This window comes from Symsagittifera roscoffensis, unplaced genomic scaffold (assembly GCF_963678635.1).
Source record: "Symsagittifera roscoffensis unplaced genomic scaffold, txSymRosc1.1 SCAFFOLD_238, whole genome shotgun sequence".
NCBI classification, from domain to species: domain Eukaryota; kingdom Metazoa; phylum Xenacoelomorpha; order Acoela; family Convolutidae; genus Symsagittifera; species Symsagittifera roscoffensis.
In genome coordinates, this window is record NW_026970751.1 from 51,738 (window position 1) to 71,831 (window position 20,094).

The window sequence follows — 20,094 nt, forward strand, 5'->3', positions numbered from 1 at the left end:
GCTTCAAGTTTATATAATAACATTTATTTATCAACCACCTTGAAGCTCTCAGGTGAAAAGTAATTATCGATAATTGTAATCGAGTTTGTTTTGTTTATAGTTATTGTAACTATGTGTATCTAATGTTGTTATAATATTTTTATGAACTGATAGGAAAAAAAAACAGAAAACATTTGACATACACTTGTGTATTGAAATTAATTTCGATGTGCAATTAAAGTGTTTTTTTTTTTAAGTTTTGTTTTCGGTTCAGCAGGTTTCGACCGAAAGTTTGTCGCATTTGTTGGCTCTCGGTAAATGATTTCCATTTTTATGGGCTGTTTATGAACTTCATCTGATACAAAATGACGTTTTTGTAACTGTAATTTTCAACTTTTGTCAAATTTTTTTATCAAGTAGTTTTTTGCAACAATTTTTCAAGAGTGTTTTTATACTTCTGTGTAACTGTATTTTCTGTTTTTCATTGATTATTTTGTATCACAATGTGTTTTTTTGCATCGCAAGTGCTGCGAATCTCCGCTTCACCTCTGTGTGTTATTTTGTGTGTTGCAGCGGGATGGGTTGCCAAGGTTTCAAGCTTAATTTTGTTCTCTCTTAAGCTTTTGATGATAAAAGTTTTTTAGGTCAGTGTTCAAATTTTTTTTAGCCTAAAAAACTTTCATCGGGTGATAAAAGTTTTTTAGGTCAGTGTTCAATATTTTTTAGCCTCATCGGGTGTCTATCCAAGTATTGTTGGCTTAGCAGCCGCTCGGGAAATGAAAGCTAACCTAGTGCTGGTGCTTCTTGACTGTTTTGATGAAATTGAACTATGCTTTTGTTTCTGGTGCTTCTTTTTTTTTTACTGCTGTGCTTACCTTGTATCGCAAGTGTAGCGCAGCTCCGCTTTATCTCTTAGAAAAGTTTTCGAATCATCTGTTGGCTATGTTTTTAATTTGGTTTTTTATTATCAAACCATGAAATATTATGGAAATTCAAAAAGCTCAATGTGGCATAAATTATTTTTAAAATGATCAGTGGAATTTTTCAAACTGTGTTGGCAATGCTTGTCCAAGGAAGTCCATAAGATGTTTTTTTTTAGTTGTCCTAATGGATAAGTGTTTTCCGAAATGGGAGACACTCTGAAATATTTTGCGTACGGCTCTAATTTGCTGGCTGAGCGGCTCTGCATTGGATCGTGTCCATCTGTGAAAGTTTCCGATTCATTTGTGAAGTGTGGAAAGATAAATGGCTGGTATTTAGAGTTTGCAAATCCTGGACATGAAAGTCTTTGGATGGGAGGATCTGCCACTATTAAGAAAGGATCATCAGAAGCAGTTGTTTGGGGAGCCATTTGGAAAATTGATGCTAATGATTTGAAGAATCTGGATTTTCAAGAATGTGTCCATGAAGGACTCTATTATCGAGTTAAGTCTCCTGAAGATATTTTAATAGTTGACTCAGAAAATCAACCGATTGATTGCTATACCTACATAATGAACGACAGAGCGATGCTATCGAAACCATCGCCTCAGTATAAACATGTTATTCTCTGTGGAGCTAAGCAGATAGACCTGCCAATTGAATACAGGGAAAATGTTTTGGAAGCTATTGAGACTAATGATAATGCTGAGGTGAAAATTAATTTGTCTGTACTTCCCAACGGGAAAGTTCCTGTTTTCCGATCAGTTTAAGTTCAGATAGAACTAATGGTTTTGTGTAAAAGTTGCAAACTAACACTATCTAATAAATTGTATATTTGAGACTTGAAAACTCCTTGATCAAAAATGCACGCAAAATTTTTTTGAAGAGACGTTCTCGGCTTAAAAAACTAGAACCGTAACTAGAGTTGCACCGGATAGTGGTATCCGGAATCGATATCCGGTTATCCGGCAACTTTCTGATTTCGGCACGGATGTCCGGTAATGTTGTAAGAGTATTCTAGCAAAATCATACGCAATATAAATTTGGTGGTTGGCGTTTTCCGCCACTTTTTCGTACGAGCGCGCGCGAGTTCCATAAGCCTTTAGCCAGCAGCAGCGAGCGTTTAACGTATAGGTTTTGACGGGCATCAAGCCGATCTCGGAAAGTTACCGTCATTTTTTTCCTCGGGGTTTTTCCATTGTGACTGGCTTGGGAAGTAGAGCAGGCGATTTTTTCCGATTTATTTTCCATTCACTTCCCTGGGAGAAATTCCAATTTTTTCCCGACCAAAGTTGGGAATTAAAAGGAAACCGGTTTAGTTTTTGAAAAATTTAAATTTTTTGTTTTAGCTCACACTATTGCCTAGCCTATAGGTTTTGGTCCCACAAGCCGGATGATCGGGTTCAAATCCTGATCGGAGACAAAAAATTTTATCGAATTTTTTAAATGTGATATATAAAGTAAGAGTTTAACGGTCATATTTTAAAGTAAAAAAGATAGAAACATGCGGTCTTCACTATGATCCCTTATTTGACAAGGTTATATGCCCTGGAAACGAAATTTGGGTGGTAGATAAGGGTTAGAGGAAAATTATTTGTCATATTGGTTGTTTTCTGTCAAAACAGTTCCATATTAATGTCTCCTTTTGTATCAAACGGTCTGCGTATAGCCAGTAACCATAGTGGAAGGTAAAACATTTGATTAATCAACCACAGGTTGCACTTCGAGTCTCGTATTTAGGGATGAAACTAATTTTCTCATTTTTTTTTTATTTGATCGATTTGATTTTTTCTTTCCATCTCGTTTAAAACTAGGAAAGTATCTGAAAAATCGTTCTATTAAAAAAACATTTTTTTTATAACTGAACAGTTTCAGTTCTTCAAAAAGTTCTTCCAAATTAAAAATAGCTCATCCTCCTCTCACATCGTTTCTTGAACAATTTTTTGGCTTCAGCCTAAACAACAGGCAACGTTGCGCAGTAAGTTAGAGCGGTAGCCTCACGACCGGCTGGTCTATTTTTTTTGCTGTCGGCTGATCGAAACTCGTGCAAAGTTTTGCTTCGCCTCTGTGTGAATTGTTTATGTTGGATTTTTAGAGTGAAATTTTTGTTGGTTCTTTTGATGAATTTTTTTGGTCTTTTTTGAAATAAGTTTCTGGAAATTTGTTCTAAATGTAACGAGGGTTACCTATAATGTATTACCTGTTCGATTATATCGTTCAATTAAAAACTCTAATATTGAGCTGCCAACACAACAATTATCATTTTGCTTTGGCAATTATTAATTGGATCCAATTGTTGTATGAATTGCTCGAAAAAAAAGTAATTCTAATCTTAATGCCTGAAGGCTCAAACATCAAAAAATTTTCGGAATAAAACTAAATCAAACTGAATTACATTTCATATTTAAGCAAATGCTTATGTTTAAATCTTTCATTAAAGAGATACATTGATTGAGGGGAATTTTCCACTTGAAGTATAGAGTCAGAATTTGGATATAAAATACTCATTAAAAGTATTTGAAATCGAGTTTTCAGATAAGTTTTTGCCACTTACACAAAGACTTGGCATTCCCCTAAACTTAGTAGCCTCACCTGTTATTTCATTTACTATTTTGAAAAGTTGTCTCGACTTCCCAATACTATCAGTAAACTTAGTAATTGTTCTACTTTGTTAATTGTTAAAGTGTATGACATTTATTACGGTCTTTATTGAACTTATTTCTTTTGTTTTAATTCAGCTTATCTAATTTTCATATCAGTCAGATCTGTGAACTCTAAGTTGTTCTAAATTTGATTGAAAATCAGGATTTTTTCGTTTTCAAGAGAAGATAGATTTCGAAACATACTTATAATTTTAGGCATCAATGGGTTTACTTTTATACCGTAACCGGATAATCAGGGTGGGAGTTTTAAATGTTTTTATCCAATTATACATTAAAACATGTTTTTTACGAAAAAAAAGCACGTTTTTAATGTTTTTTTCGCGGTTACGTTTTTTTTTGTTGATTGGCTTAAGAAAAAAATTTTTCGCGAACACTGAATTCAACAGTTGAATTGTTTGTACAAGAAAGTAATTTTCCCCGCTTTTTCGACGTCAAGTTGATTTCTCAAAGATCCGTAAGTCATTAACTGAGCCGATGTAACTCATTCCGGCCTGCAACTTCAACTGGGGAAAGTTTTTCACCGCGAAATCTGTGGTCGAGAAGGTTAGCTGCGTAGAAAATCAGCGAGCAGGTCAAAGCAACAGGCGATAAAAGTGAGGTGTGAAACTTCGAGCACTACTGAGTCATAACTTTAGCACTATTGCGTCATTTGCCGAAAAACGGCTTTAATTGTGTATTTCAATCAAATTGTTTTAAACGTGTTTTTCCCCGCTGTTTTAAACAGTTTTTATCCCTGTGTTTTAAACTGCTTAAAACAAAGTCCCCCATCCTGCGGATAATGATTGGAAAACGATTAATTACCTAGTACTGATACTTCAAAATCGGTTATTTCGAACTATTTTTTTTATCAATATAAGATTCGCTGGACTCTGAAACTTTTTGGGGTGATCTATATACGAATTCAAAACCATAATTACTTATGTCAAGGTTGAAATCATCAGTAACAGTAATTGTGGAGTTTTTCTGTTGGAAAGGACTTCTCGTTCTTTGTCTAAATGTTGTACAAGTTTCACTTTGTCAATTCTAGTAGGTATATGCATCTTTACAATACTTGTTCGCTGCCCATTGAAATCAACCAGAATGCCAAAGATTTCGGTGTAATTGTAATTTTTGTTTTTAGGAACTTATTCTATCGCACACTTGAACCATTGTACCGCCACCTCGCTTTTTTCTCTTTTTAGAATACACAGAGGGAAAACTTTGAAGAGCGTACACATAGCGTACTTTGGGATCCGCCGGATACTTCGTCTCTCCGAAAAACACTAAAACACTTAATAACCTTTTGAGCACTATTGTAGGACTTTGGCCTCCTTCAAACAATCCATTAATTTATTTTATTTTATTGTTACGTTTCCATATGAAAAAGATTACTCCTTGTCTTGTCCACACAGACGTTTTTCTTTGATTTTTTTCGTCATTTTATGAAATTTACGCTTGGTTGACTCAGGTGTTCGATTATATTTATTTAATCAAATTTTACATGCGAGCCAATGACTTTTTGTTTCGCAGACTTATTTTTCCAATCCTCCTTGACAAGCAATTAATGATAGGTTGGCTTCCTTTAGGTCCCGATGGTAGGCGATTCGCCTCTGATTTATCTTGTTCTCTACATTAGCTCCAATTTCTCGTGAAATGTTGACTACTTGAGAAGTGATACTTTCATTAGACTCCCATCTGTTCTCACCATCAATTTTTTCCGGGTCACCCAACATATGTAACTTATCACGACGATCAGCGGCTTCGAGTTTCTCAGACTGACGTTTTAAGTCGGTTTAGATTGGCTTAAGTGGATATCATTCATGTTGCAGACGACAAAGTTTCCTACTTGATGGCATTCATTGCTTTTTGTACTGGACCATTTATTATATGTTAGAGTTCGTTCTTTATTTTCTCCAATATACTTAGAAGCGACATGAGTAAATTCATGATAGTATTCTCTATCTTTTTTGAAATACGATCATTGAGATGAGATCGTTCTTCTTCTCGTGGACTCAGGGCAGACTTGGTTCTCTTAATTCTAGATCTGGAGATAGCAGTATGGTCGGGAAATCTCAAACCCGGGATATCTTGGTGTTGACATCACCTGGACCATTTAATTTCATATATGGTGTTCATTTTGTGATCATTTTTTTGTACATTGCTGCCTCTCTGAAACACTTTAATAAGTTTAAAAAAACAATTAGGCTAAGTAAAGTCTTTTCGAGAAGGGTGAAATGATTGACACTAGCTGGTTGACAAGTTTTCTAAATAACGAGCTAACCAAGAAAATTTGCGCAACCACCAAGTATCACGCATCAATACCTCAGGTATATTATCAAATTTTCACCTTTCTCGAATGTTTTCGTTCCTTTTCACATTTTTTCATGCCGTTTTCTTACCGAAATCACTAGTGATAGCGAAATCATTAACCATAGACTTGAGGCATCTTGATCTTTGACGCCCTGGTTTCATATGGATGTTAACCCCTCTTTAAATGGCGCCGGAAATTTATTTCAATTTACAGATAGTTTGATATGCAATTTCTTCCGACGTTTGAAATTCAATGTGTAATGTCTTTCGAACGATGTTTTGTCCTTAGGAATTTTTCTGGTTTTGCGGAAAGATCTAGAGGGGATTAAGTTTGACAACATGGGAAACTTTTTAATATGATTCAAGATTAGAAGTCATCAGGATTTATTTTTTGAAGTTTCATCTAGCATGTCACTCTCTACTCAGGCAGTTCCCAGTATTGTTTTCTTTTTTTTTCTGCGTTATTTTTTTTCTTTGCGTTGAAGGTTATGTGAAGCTGTAGTAGATACCGCCCAACCTTACCATCTCATCTCCTACTACATATAAAAGTTTCTAATTTTAAAGCAGTTCTTCGTCGTGCTGTAGGCAAAATGCGAAATATTACGATGTAAAGATACAAACTGTGTTCAAATTAATTTTTTTTTCACTGCAAATTTTATTTCCTATTTTATAATGTCAATTTCAAAATGCTATATAAAAAATGCGAGTAGCTGATTAGTCACCTGTGATTCTGGACACTGGAAGGACTATTAGACCAAGACTGATTACCCTAGCGATGATTAAAATCCATACCTGCTGGTCATTTAATCAAAGGTTTTATTTGTGGGTGGTTGGCATTTCCGCCACATAAGTTCAGCCAGAAAATTTGATTATAATTAAATGTGAAGTATTCTTATTTGACAAAGTCATGCATTCTCTATCCCTCCAATTATTTGTAAAAACGAGAATTTTCTGTTGAGGCCAGCCAATTTATCCATGAGGAACATGACCGAAATACGAGCTGTTAGGCTCATTACGCGTAACTGCTGCTGTGCACCTGGTTTGTGTGCAATTTTCAAGGTCGTTTCTCCTGGGTTGGGTAATATTGCCTCACTTTCAAGCAAGGAGTACGGATCATCTGCTTCAAACCGCCGATATTTGATTGAGATGTGGTGACTTTACCAAAGCTTTCCCCATTTTGCCTCCTCCCCCTCATGTTCGAAATGGATTGATAGATGTTTTTATTTCAGATTACAATGAAATCTCTTATTCGCCTTTCCTCGCGGGCAACAAATGTGAGCGTCATTATCTTTCTAGTTAATTTATTTCATTTTTCATCTTTAAGCAATGAAATCTATTTCAGGTCGGCATTAAACCTGTAAGGAGTCTAGCAACACAGCCTACGGTATGTTTGAAGTTCATTTGAGGTTATCTGAAAACTCAAAGTCTAGTCTTTGAACTTCTAGATAACTTTGAACTTTTCATTAACTTGGTTCGAGTGTGAATAAAGATCATAAACCGTACATTGAGGTCATCTTCATGAACAAATCTAGCCATCGGCTTGAAATGGGACTGAAAACGGGGTTTAATCAGCTCAAAACATGATGCATCAAACCAAATTCCTAGCCAAAATGAAAAAAAAACATTGTTGTGAACAACCAAAGTTTAAGCGAGACAAAGCAACGATCTTTTGATGGTACTTCACTTGTATGTTTCCGGATCTTAAATGACGTGCTTCTCAAGGGTTTCTTATTCATTTTTGTTGTTCAGGTCTTTTTAAACTTGCTCTTTTTAGCAATCACAACCCTTATCAGCTGCAAATTTAATTATAATTATAAAACGATTGGAAGAAAATAATCAAAGCGTCTCATCCACCTCATTTTTTTGAGTTCTGGAAGTTTTCTTGTAGAATTTGAAAGACGTGTTGGCAAATGTGATTCCGGAGGAACAGAAGAAGATTGGCGCGTTCAGGAAACAACATGGAAACAAATCTCTCGGAGAATACACAATTGACCAGGTGCTCATCTACAAGCAGATAATTTTTGCATCATAAGAAACATAGGTGAAATTTACGCGTAGCGTTATAATATGCATGAAGCAAATTGCAGATATTGGAATTTTGCTGAAATGGTAAAAAATTATCCAAGTTTTGAATTAAAAACTCAAAATAATGCTTCAAAGTTATAGCACTAGTGTTTAAATGACAGAGAACAAATTTTTAAAACTTTTTTTTACAGTTTTGACACTATCTGGCGTTAGCTAGTGAAACTTCAAACTGAAATTATGAATTAAAATTTTCCGCACGATTTTTGGATAAAATCATTTTGAATCCCTTCGGATAGGCTAGATTATGTGTTTTTGAACTCAAATACTTTTGTTCAGGCATACGGGGGTATGCGAGGCATCACAGGACTTGTCACTGAGACATCCCTTCTAGACCCAGACGAGGGTATCCGATTCAGAGGCTACAGTATCCCTGAGTGCCAAGAGATGCTGCCCAAAGCCCCGGGAGGAAAGGAACCACTTCCAGAGGGACTGTTCTGGCTACTTATGACAGGGCAGATCCCCACAGCACAACAGGTAAGTTGTCAGTATTGGTTTTAGGATTGGTTTTTCAATCATTTTAGGATTGAAATATTTGATATTTTTTGGAATAATTACAAGGGTCTTTATATTTAAGTTTCCAATATTTTCAGTGTTTAACACTGTCTCCATTCGTTCATCGTATATAATTATTAAGATTTTGTCCCATAAAATGCTCAATGCCATAATTTTTAATCCTTAGAATGTTTTTTCTTAAATCCTTGCGATAAGCAAATGTGTTGCTACCCGGTACTAGACTTTTTTTCGCAAAGAATTTGATTTCGTTTGCGAAAATGTAGCACGTGTTTCAAATTGCTTCATAAAAATTTGTAGTTCAATCAATCATCTGACTTAGAGGTAGCAAACTTGCTTGAGACTACAAAGGCTTGGAGTTTGAATTCGGCCGGGAACTGTCTTTTTTTTAAAACCAAAAATGTTCTGCTTTTTCGGTAATATATTTTCCATAATTTTTCTAGCAGATACAATGTTTTTATTAAACAAAAACAATATTTTAGGTGGTTTTTATAGCGCCAGTCTTGTAGGATTAAAGTCGCCCGGAAATATTTCAATTAAGAAGATAGACTTCCGTCAACCAGCTGACATTTTTTGTTTTTGTCAGCATTTCAAGTACTAATTTTATTACTATTTTCCCAAATATTAGTTTTTTTTTTTAATTTACCAAGTCTGGTTCGGTATATATTGTTTTTTTTTCGTTTCCTTTGTTTTTACTCGGCTTAAAAACTTATCGTTTTATGCCTAATCGGCTTTGTGGCCTCACATTGCGTCGTTTGATGAGCAAAACACGTTTCTTATGCGTGCGAGTTTTTTGAGGGATCATTAAATGTTTTGTTTTTAATGTTGAATTTTTTTTTATGAAAACATTTTTGTGGCTCAACTGGCGTCTGCTCAAAAATTGTCGGCTTTGTTACCGCTTTGTTAGTTTTTTCTAGAATCAAATTTATCTATCATTTTTTTGTCATGTTTTAAACTTAATTCAAGACAGATATGAAAATTTTGGTAGATCTAACTTTTCTCGACGTTTTCTACCTTTTTTTCCGACTTAGCATCATTCGTAGCTATTTCTGTCTGCTAGTTTGTCATGCTGCGTTTGTGTTGTATCGCAAATGGTGCGATGCTTTTTTCGCCTCGGTGTTAAATAATAGATTTGTTTTAAAATTTGTTATATCATATGAAATGTTCCGGCGTAATATTGACTTAATACTTTATTTTTAAATTTGTTTGGGCAATATGAAACAGAATTCAAGTGTTTATTCATTTTAGATGCTTGAAAAAATAGTATTTCAGGTGGCCTGGGTATCACATGAGTGGGCTGAGCGTGCAGACCTGCCTTCACACGTGGTGACGATGTTGAACAACTTCCCCTCCTCCCTCCATCCCATGGCCCAATTCAGTGCTGCCATAGTGGCATGCAATACAGAGTCCCAGTTCAAGGCTGCGTACGAGAAGGGAGTGCACAAGTCCACATATTGGGAGGTAACAAATCTATTAGATCAATTTTGAAACCAGTTCGGTTGTAGCATACTAACGAGGTAAAAACATGTTTAATTAATTTTTAACTAGTTTTAATTCTTGTGTTTAACGTGCTGTTGAAAAGGGATGTTTGAAGGCAATCAAAAACTTTGCTTTTTTTCAGGTCATCCTAAGAACTTATCTAGCTTTTGTCAGCTTTTTTTTTACTATAGAGCTTTAACTGCGGTACATTTCTAAAGACAGTGATGTATTTTTTGCGCTATAACTGAATCTCGAGTTAAAATATCTGGCTTCGAGATTTTCTTTGCTGAAATTTTGAGATCTTATTTTAAATTTAATTGAAATAGATGCTCTGAGAGATGCTTTGCCGTTTTACCTGTTTTTCAGTACGCAACGAATTGGTTAGTTTGAAATGGTTTAAATGTTTAGTACGTCTATGAGGACGCGATGGAAGTGATAGCGAAGCTACCCACAATCGCTGCCATCATCTACCGCAACCTGTACAAGGAGGGTTCGAGTGTGGGCACGATAGACAACACCAAGGACTGGAGTGAGAACTTCTGTGACATGATGGGATACACTGACCCCAAATTCGTAGAACTCATGCGGCTCTATCTTACCATACACACGTGAGTTCATGTCATTTGAGATAGACCAGATGTTATAATTTCTGATCAATACACAGTGCTTGTGACACTATCTTTTTTCGTCCAGATAGTTTCGTGCTACTCGTTAGTCCAGTATTGAATCTTTTTCGTATTCTTATTTCCTTGCTATCAAAAGATATGTAGAAACTTTGGTTTTAGGTTATAAGTAAAAGCTACCTTTTTCCAATCTGAAGGCAAGTGTTTTTACTTAAAACTAAACAATTCTTCTGTAAGGTTTAGTTAGATGGATCCTGATTGGCTGGTGTTGATACTTTTCAGGATATATCTTCAGTAGGCTATAGAACTAGAAGGAGGTGAAATGACCGTGAATTCCAATTTGGCTTCATGTTTTTCACAGAAAAATTCCAAACCACTTATCCACGATGAAAAAGAAATTTTTTGAGATGCTACTTTTTCGAAACTGTAATTAAATCTATTGTGTCTATAATTAAGTTTTTTGTTCCGACCATTGGAAATGGGGAGGAACTTTGTATTTGGGCGTATTTTAGTTTTTTCCACGCAAAATCAGGTACACAAATAATGATCGATTTGGGTTGAGTGGTATATCATTTTAAAGCCCTTTCAGTCGTGATTCGAACCACGTTAAAATTTTTTTTCACAGTGTCGAGAAAAACCGGTTTAAAGTTTTTGATTTTTGGTCTAATTTCGAGCTAATAAGGTGACCGGGCAATCAAAACTTGAAAATTCAAAAAATTTCAGATCTTTTAATTTTTATTTTCGTTTTTCTGATCATTTTTCTTCAAAAACTGTTTTCCAATTGACCTATTTTACTATGACTCTCAAATATGCGCAAATTCGTTTTTTTCTTTCAGATCTTTTTATCACAACATGCCGAAAAAATGACACGAAACGTATTTGAGAAAAATCTTTTTAAGAGTAATGAACGTAGTGAAAATGTATAGGTCTTGCTGATTTTGTGTTTGTTTTTTTTTCAGGAAAAAGTCTTAAGATATTGATGCAATTAGGTATAAATGAACTTTTTGAGTTCAATTGAAATTCATCTGCTGCTGAAATAACACTCTCCTAATACGAACGTGCAAATGGTGTGAAAAATCGTGATCGCTTTCTAGTTTCGAAAGTGGAATTTATTTTTTAGATTTCCAGCGGATTAAAAATTTCACCTGTTGATCCAGTTTTCCCAAATTGGGCTAATGTTATCAAAAACGCGCCAATCATAAATCATTCTAGAAATTTAAAAAGCTTAAACAGCTTTCTATTTTTTTCTTTGAAATTCGAAAGTTGAGATTTTTTCAACTAAGTCCGTGTTTTTATGTTTACTTTCGTTCATTTTTCTTTTCCAGTCTTCGATTGGCTATGTTATGAGTGTTTGTAGCTTTTTTTTGCCGTTGTTTCGCATTTGTTTGTGCTAAGTGCAACTTCACTTTTTGTTCATTTTCGTAACGGTTCGCGAAGAAGTGCTTCTAGGTGTCAGTCTTATGTTTTGAGGCGATATGATGTGTACCAGCTTAGCACAAAATTGTATGCGAGTAATTTGAATATAGCTGAAAATCTAGTTATTGTTTATAAATGTGCGTGCAGATTTATGCAAAATGTTTGAACAATTTTGTTTGTCCAAATTTTCTACCATTTGGTGCCTTGAGTTTTTAAGAAAACACGTTTTTGAAATTCATGCTCAATATTCTTTTCGCGTAACTCCTTGAAGGAGATAACGTAGTTTTTGAAGAGTTCCAATTTTTGAACATGACGTTTGTATAGTATAATTTTGTTTTCACTATTTTAGTTTATGTTCAAGATTATGCTGAAATAAAATGTACGTAAAAGCCCTAATAGTCTTCAAATTATCTAGTTGGTCCAATTTGTTATTTTTTATGAATAATAAAATTTCTTTAGTTTTGTTCTAATGACTTCGACCTTAAGATCTAAGAGGCAGCCACATCGTAACCATGATTTGAAGTGAATTTTGCATGTGCATTGTTTCAGAGACCACGAAGGTGGCAACGTTTCTGCTCATACAGTACATTTAGTTGGCAGTGCTCTTAGCGATCCCTACTTGAGCTTCGGAGCAGGTAAGTGTGCTTTAACTCATGATTTTTACATGTGTAGGGTAAGAAAAAATCTGTTTAAAATGGTGAATTGGGTTGGTAACAACTCCAAGTGTTGGTAACAACTCCACTTATAAACAAAGACAAATTTTTCAATTAGATGATAGCAAATACCATGCATTTTTCGGCTTGTTGTTTGAAAGTCTCGCCTGCAGCGCAGAAAAGTTCGACAGAATAGGATACCTAAAGTGTTTATATGGTACCCAAAATGAATTGGGTATGTGAGTTTTTGTCTGTTGAAAATATGGAGGGTAAGTTTGGTGCTGTCAAAAATCGCAACAAATAACAACTCAGAAAATTAGACTCTAATTTTTTTTATGAAAAAGGCAACTCGCAAAAAATGAGACGAGTCGTATGAAATTGTTTTCCTTAAATGCAAATGTGAAACAAAAAAAGTGGTTAAACATCGAAGTCTTTAGGGCGTCCAGTTTTCTTTGATATAAAAGGTTTTTTATTGATCAAATTTAAATGAAAGTGCTTCGAGTTCTGAATTTATACAATTTTTTGGATCTTTCTTAAAAGTTTCTGATATGTAATTGTTCATATGTGGGACTTGTATAGGTTTTTCTCCGGTTTTGAACAAAATCAGGCAATTTATGTGTATACTTTACTCCTTTCTTATTTGCTGATTGAATTTTCATGCGCCAATGAGAACGTAATACATTCATAATTGAGAAGCTATGTCATCCCTCGACCGGGTTTTTTTTTTTTTTTGGTTTCTGTTTATCGCATTATAAAACTGATTCCTTAAAAGTGGTTTAAAATCTTTCAATATAATTCTTCTGCTCCGAATTTTGAGCTGGTCATTTTGATTTGTTGTGCCGAACAGCGTATTTAGAGTCAGCTTCAAGTCATACGGAGGAATGGTAGTCAGCTCCTTGTAACTCTTTGTATTTTCTCTAATCCACAACCATTTCTAATTTTTTGATGTTTCGCCAGTAGGCCTGCACAAAATGAAAGAAGCAACTTTTAATAGATGCTGGGGATCTCAGAAGTGCTGCTTTTAAAAAAAAATCTGGTACGTTTTCTGTATGCTCGAATAATGGGTGATTGACTGTTGGTTTTGCTGCAGAGTTTTTTGTGATAGACATTAAACCATTGAAAGTGAGCAGTTGTCCATAACAACATTCACTCGTTTTATACTTGATAAAATAACAAGGGGCTAATTTAGTGTGCCATCATCATGCCAAGTTGAGCATCGCTCGAGAATATTCAGAGTTGACTTTTTGGTGAAAACTTAAAAGTGTTAGTGAATATCTCCAGTTGTTTTCCCGCTTTTTTCATCTAATCTAAAATTATCGAATGTTTCATCTTCAAATATCAAGATTTGTTTTCCCTGCTAACTTTTACCGAACTGCAGCATTATTCAAATGGTTAGAAACATATTCAAAAATAAAAAATGACATCTAGATTTTTTGGAGTCAATGTTAAACGATGAAAAACATAGAAAGCAAGACTGTTTTTTTTTATAAAGCATGAAGCAAAGCAATAAAAGATATTATCCGAACAATTGAGTGCAAAGTTCAGCTCTCGTTATGCTTGCTTAAGTTTGATAGTCTTGCATATTCGATGAATTGTTATTAAGAGTAATGAACATTGTGAGTACTCTTATATAGATCTTGGTGATTTTTTTTTGCTTTTTTTCAGGAAAAAGTCTAAAATTTGTTCGCTTAGTTTTGTTTTTTCTTTGCGGTTTGACTTGTGATTTCTTTTTAAGTTCAGTGCATTTTCCTTGTTAAAAGGAAGGCAAACTCCACCATTGAAGAGCAAAACTGTAAAGGTCACGAAAAACCTGATCGACTTCTAATTTCGAAAATGGAAATTAATTATCAGATTTCCAAATGAAAAATGTTTTACCAATTGATCCAGTTTTCTCAAATTGGGCTAATTTTGACAAAAAAGTGGAAATCATAAATTGTTCTACAAATTCAAAGAGCTTTAATGCCATCTATTTTTTCTTCGAATTTTAAAAGTTGAAGGTTTTTGAAAAAAAAACAAGTCGTTATTTTTTTTTAAGTTTCCTTGCTTTCGTTACTCTTTTCCAACTGTAACCTGTCTATGTTGTCTTCTATAGGCATGTGTGGTCTTGCTGGTCCCCTTCATGGTCTTGCCAATCAGGAGGTGCTAGTGTGGCTGACCAAAGTGGTGAATGATGTGGGAATGCACCCAACTGATGAGAGTCTCAAGGAGTGGATTTGGAAAACACTCAAGTCGGGCCAGGTCAGCTAGTACACTAAGTCGAAAGACACAAGATGTGGAACTTCTTTTTTGAAAAAAAATGAACGATAATTCTGTCTAAAAGGTTTGTTGTGTTGCTTTAAAACCCAAAATATATAGTTTGTTTTTCAATAACAAACGTAGACGAAGGATGAAAAGTAAAGCCCCTTTTGCCTATACTTGTTCTCTCGCGTACTTGAACCCTACCCCTACACTCACATTATTCCGTTTGGAGTAATTTCTTAGCTTCATCTCATGCAAGCTAATTGCGTGCCAGACGATGAAATCTAGAGTATGTCCGTATGGAGTGTTACCCAGGCTTCTGCTGTAAAGATATAGTTCAAATCAGGGGCGGGTCTAGGATTTTCTCGAGGGGGGGGGGGGGGGGGCGGATTTTCAAAAAATTTTCGAAATTTTGTCGACCATTTTTTTTTAGGTCGACCGAGTTGATTTTCGACCGAGTTGATTTTTCGAGCTCTCCCTAAGCCTGTTTAGTCCCTATTTCGGCCACATTTTCTGCGCCGCAGGCAAAATTTTGAAAAAACTGCTAAAAAATTTTTAGGCACTTTTTGGAAAATGTTGACCAAAAAATCGCGTTTTTTCGGTGCGCGCTCCCCCCTTATATTAAGTATATTTTGGCGCCCACGGCGCCTTTAGAAAAAATTTAGTTTGGTCGGCCAAAACTGGATTTCTTAAAAGTACCAAAGGGGGTCGGCAGGGGGTCGAATCCTTGAGGAAGAGGCGTCCGCCCCCCCCCCCCCCCTAAATCCGCCCCTGGTTCAAATTATTCATTGTTTGAAGGTACGTGCAAGGATCATTTAGAGTCATGGATTTTTGATGTTTCAGGTAGTGCCTGGATATGGTCACGCTGTTCTGCGGAAGACGGACCCTAGATATACTTGCCAGATGGAGTTTGCCCAGAAACACCTCCCGGATGACCCCATGTTCAAGATAGTGGCCCAAGTGTACAAATTGGCCCCAGATATTCTGCTAGAACAGGGCAAGGCCAAGAACCCATGGCCAAATGTTGACGCACATTCCGGAGTGCTGCTTCAGGTGGGTTGAGTTGCATACAAAATTGCTAAATCTTTTTGAAGAACTAGACTAGATAAGTCACCCTGGCTCAATTTGACAGATTGATATATTTTTATATGGTCTTAGGTTGTTTGGTATGATCATCATCGCTGCATGGCGTTTTATACGTTGAATTCAAACGATCAATGAACGATTTTGCAAGGAATGATTTATGATAAGATGACTTAATATTGATCAACTTCTGCTGTAGCAGATTTAGGGTGGGAGATGCCCCCCCTCAGGGATTCGACCCCCTGCCGACCCAAAGGGTCCCCCTTTGTACTATTTTTAGATATCTATTTTTGGTGAAGGACTCTAAAAATTTTCTAAAGGCGCCTTTGGCGCCAATTTATACTAATTTTGAGGGGGAGCGCGCGCCAAATAAAACGTGAACTTTGGTCAACATTTTCCAAAAAGTGCCTAAAATGCGTTTTTGGCCTTTTTCAAAGTTTGCCTGCGGCGCAGAAAATTTGGTCAAATTAGGGTCTTTATAGTGATTTGTAAGACCTCAGAAAAACAATTTGGTCGACCTAAAAAAGGTCGACAAAATTTTCAATTTTTTTGGAAATCCCCCCCCCCCCCTCGAAAAATTCATAGATCCGCGCCTGACCTTGATTTTCAGTCTGTTTTGACGTGATGTCGAAATTTATCTGTGTCGAATTTTATTTATGTCCAATTTTATTTAGTACTATGGTCTGAAAGAGATGCAGTATTACACTGTGTTGTTCGGAGTCTCAAGAGCACTCGGAGTCCTCGCTTCCCTAGTCTGGGACAGAGCGCTAGGACTCCCGATTGAGCGACCCAAATCGGTGACGTCCGAGGCTCTCATGAACAAATACGGACACTAGACCAGAAAATTTCCCCTTTTACCTGCGACATTTACATACCAACCCTTACCAGCATCATCGGAAGAAACCAACTTTTTGTATTTCTGACGTTGGATGAACTAATAACAACTAGAAAACACAACAATCGAATTAAACTCACAAAGTTAAAGGCCAAATAAAGAAATTTCATCATTTGTTTTGACATTTTCAAGCTGGTCCGAAGAGAAGTGTGAATCATCAATCGTGAATATTTTATAAAAATTTGCACAGTGAAGTGGATATACTCGCTATCATTAAATGGTTAACAACAATGTAGCTAATCTCAAGTTATTTACAGAATTAATGTTCCAAAGACTGAAATTTTCTCTACTAAAGTAGTGTTTACTCCAGCAAACGCTTGAATACGATTTACTTTTTTCCAACCAAAAAATGCATACAATTTTGTGCTCAGCTTTTGTTCTGAATCTCATTGGCGAGTGATTTACTAGCACGTATTTTGTCTTTAGTATTGCATCGTTTGATGCGGTTACATAGCAGTATTTAGACAACCGCGTACTCAGACTCGTCAGTATTTAGACAAATACTGTTTCAACCAATCAGAATCGAGACAAAGAAGAAAATAATAAATAATTATGATTTATTTTGGATTATTTATGTATTTTCTCGATTCTGATTGGTTCATACAGGATTTGTCTAAATACTGACGAGTATGAATACGCGGTTGTCTAAATACAGGCTGCACTCCGTTTGATGCTCACTATTAGATAATGCGTAAAATTTATAAAGCAGCCATGACAGTTGGCTCAGTCTGGGTGGCGAAGGCTTCATTATCCTAAGCAAATGGGACGCGAATGCTTCATTATATAAGCAAACGATTGTTTTATCTTTTTTTATCAGTTTTATGTAGTAAGTTTATGAGTCGTATTATAGATCGTAATGATTTATTGTTAAACTTCTTTTTCAGTAAATGTCTAGAAATTTGTTCACGTTCATTCGTTTTTCGCGGTTTGACGTTTGGTTTATTTATAAGTTTAGTTCAATTCCTTGGTTAAAAGGAAGGCAAACTCCTTTATCGAACAGCAAAAGTGTAAAGATCACGAAAAAAATTTGATCGACTGTTAGTTTCGGAAGTGTTATTTTCATCAAATAAATTGTCAATTTTAAATTGATCCTGAAATTCAAAAAGCTTCATGGCCATATATTTTTTCTTTGAATTTCGAAAGCTCGCATGTCAATGTATATATTTTTGTTCATTGGCTGTTTTCCAACTGTCTCTTGACTTTGTTTTTCGCCTTTGAAATAATTCTTGAACTCGGAAAATACTCGACCTCAGGCCAAAACTTCCAAATTATTTTCATTTAGCAAATGTCCGCCATGCCTTTTTCAGGATTGCTCAAAAGAAATGCAAAACATCAGCGAAACTTGTTTAGAAGTTTGATCGGAAATGGCTGCAATTTATTCCATAGTTTTCTGTGCCGTACAATAAATTTAAAAGCTTCTTTACAATTTTTTCTTACCTAGCTTGCGTGAATCAGTTCTCTAAATTCGTTCTTTTGTAGCATGGCATGTTTGCACTGATAATATAATAGCCCGTTTTTAATTCACCTTTTTGTTTTGCTCTGACATTATATTTGCCCGTTTTTAATCCTTTTTTTTGAAAACATCAAGAGCCGGTGTAGAAGTTGTTATCTTTTTTATTTGAACGTAGCGCTAAAACGCCAATGAACTTAATGTTGAAGCCTTTTTTTCAACACATTGTTTATAGAGAATTGTTAGGAACAATGTTTTAGCGAAAGGCATAAATATTTTCGAAACTTCTTTCAATCTGAAGTCGTAAATTTTTTTCAATGGGGTCGTTGACTATAATTTTGTTGACTTTTTCCTAATGTTTTATTAGTTATTCCTATTAGTTATGTTGGTTTTATAACGATTGATCCCTATCGTGAATATTTTTCTAAAATCTAATTCACGCTCTTGAGCCTTTTGTAGTACAAATAGATAAATTAGACCTAAAAAATTGTCAATTTTAACTTGTTTATTTTAATACATTTAAATTCAATCAATTATCTAGCGCGTCTGGCGTAGAGGTTATACATATACTTGAGACGACAAAGGCTTGTGGTTCGAATCCGGTCGGATTCGTTTTTTAACCAGAAATTTCCTGCTTATTAATGCAATCGTCCGTCTCTTTTTTTCTTTGGCTTAGTTTCCGTTGCACGCTTTCTTTTTGAAGATTCAGCTTTCTTTTTTTTTCTTAGGCCACTACTGGAAGCTGTTGAGCTATAATTTTTTTGCCGAATTTTTGGTGCAATTTTTCGAAAACTTTTTAAATAAATTTTACAAATTTTTTTACTTCAAACTTTTCAGAATTTTTGCTCTGCCGAGTAATGAGAACGGAATCAATGCGCTTGCCATTTTTGTTCTAGTAATTAGCATTTAAATTTTTTAGCAATTATCGTATTTTTTCAACTTGGCTCAACATTTTTAACTTAGCGGATTTCGTCTCATATTCCGTCTCCCAATTTGTTGTGCTAAATTTGTTTTGTATTCCAAAATTTGTGTTTTTGGTTGTCGCCTCAAACTGTGTCGCTTTAGTATCCGAATTCGGTCTTGCATTCACTACATATAAAGCACTCTTGGCACTTATAAGCAGTATATTTTGTTGATTTTCATTGGCTGTCAGTTGTAATTTGTCGGCTTTTCTACCTAATATTTCGTTTCCTACAAATTTCAGGTTTTGCTTTACCATGTTTAGTGTGGAGCTAATGTCGGTGCTTGAGACGACGAAGGTAATGGCTTCGATTCTAGTCGGGGTTGATTTTTATTAAAATGATTTTTATTTTTCTGGGAGAAGTTTAGTTTTCGGATTGTTTGTCTGCTATTTTTTGTCAGCTCACCTTTCAAATCATTCAATTTTTTTCTGATTGTAGCAAGATTCGCTAGAAATGACAGGCATGTTGATTCGCCCCTTTTTTTTCTAATTTTCCTCTGTTTTTAATTAATCTCCTTCAAAGCACCTCAAAAGATTTATTCGACTTGAATGGTTTAGACAAATGAGTTATCGGCTTATTCGCCTTGTATTGCTTGAATTTTTTGTAGATAGTTTTTGACTGTAGATTTTTTCCGGTTTAAAGGTTAGCTCCTCTTTTTTAGTTTCGAGATGCAAATAGTTTTTCTCGTAAATAATTTTGTTGACAAATGGTCTATTCTGGAAGGAAAGGTAAATTTCAAGACTTGCTCAATTTCTTGAAAAAAAAAATATAACTACCTCATCTAGGTAGTTAATATGTGGAGTACGTTTCGGGTAGTAATTGCTTTTTCATTTTGATTTTTTCGGATT

General features: G+C 35.2%; 2 protein-coding genes across 2 annotated transcripts; both read left to right on the top strand.

The window, feature by feature from the left end:
• Positions 1-1,074: 1,074 nt before the first annotated feature.
• LOC134855945 (gamma-glutamylcyclotransferase-like) lies at positions 1,075-1,749 on the top strand. The gene has a single exon (XM_063872330.1). The coding sequence runs from the start codon at positions 1,107-1,109 to the stop codon at positions 1,668-1,670; it is 564 nt and encodes a 187-aa protein (XP_063728400.1). The 5' UTR covers positions 1,075-1,106; the 3' UTR covers positions 1,671-1,749.
• A 5,326-nt stretch (positions 1,750-7,075) lies between these two features.
• On the top strand, positions 7,076-17,114 carry LOC134855944 (citrate synthase, mitochondrial-like). Its single transcript, XM_063872329.1, has 10 exons — positions 7,076-7,126; positions 7,195-7,236; positions 7,741-7,848; positions 8,214-8,411; positions 9,720-9,908; positions 10,335-10,534; positions 12,515-12,600; positions 14,711-14,856; positions 15,700-15,909; positions 16,614-17,114. The coding sequence occupies exons 1-10, from the start codon at positions 7,088-7,090 to the stop codon at positions 16,773-16,775; spliced, it is 1,380 nt and encodes a 459-aa protein (XP_063728399.1). The 5' UTR covers positions 7,076-7,087; the 3' UTR covers positions 16,776-17,114.
• The last annotated feature ends 2,980 nt before the right edge of the window (positions 17,115-20,094 follow it).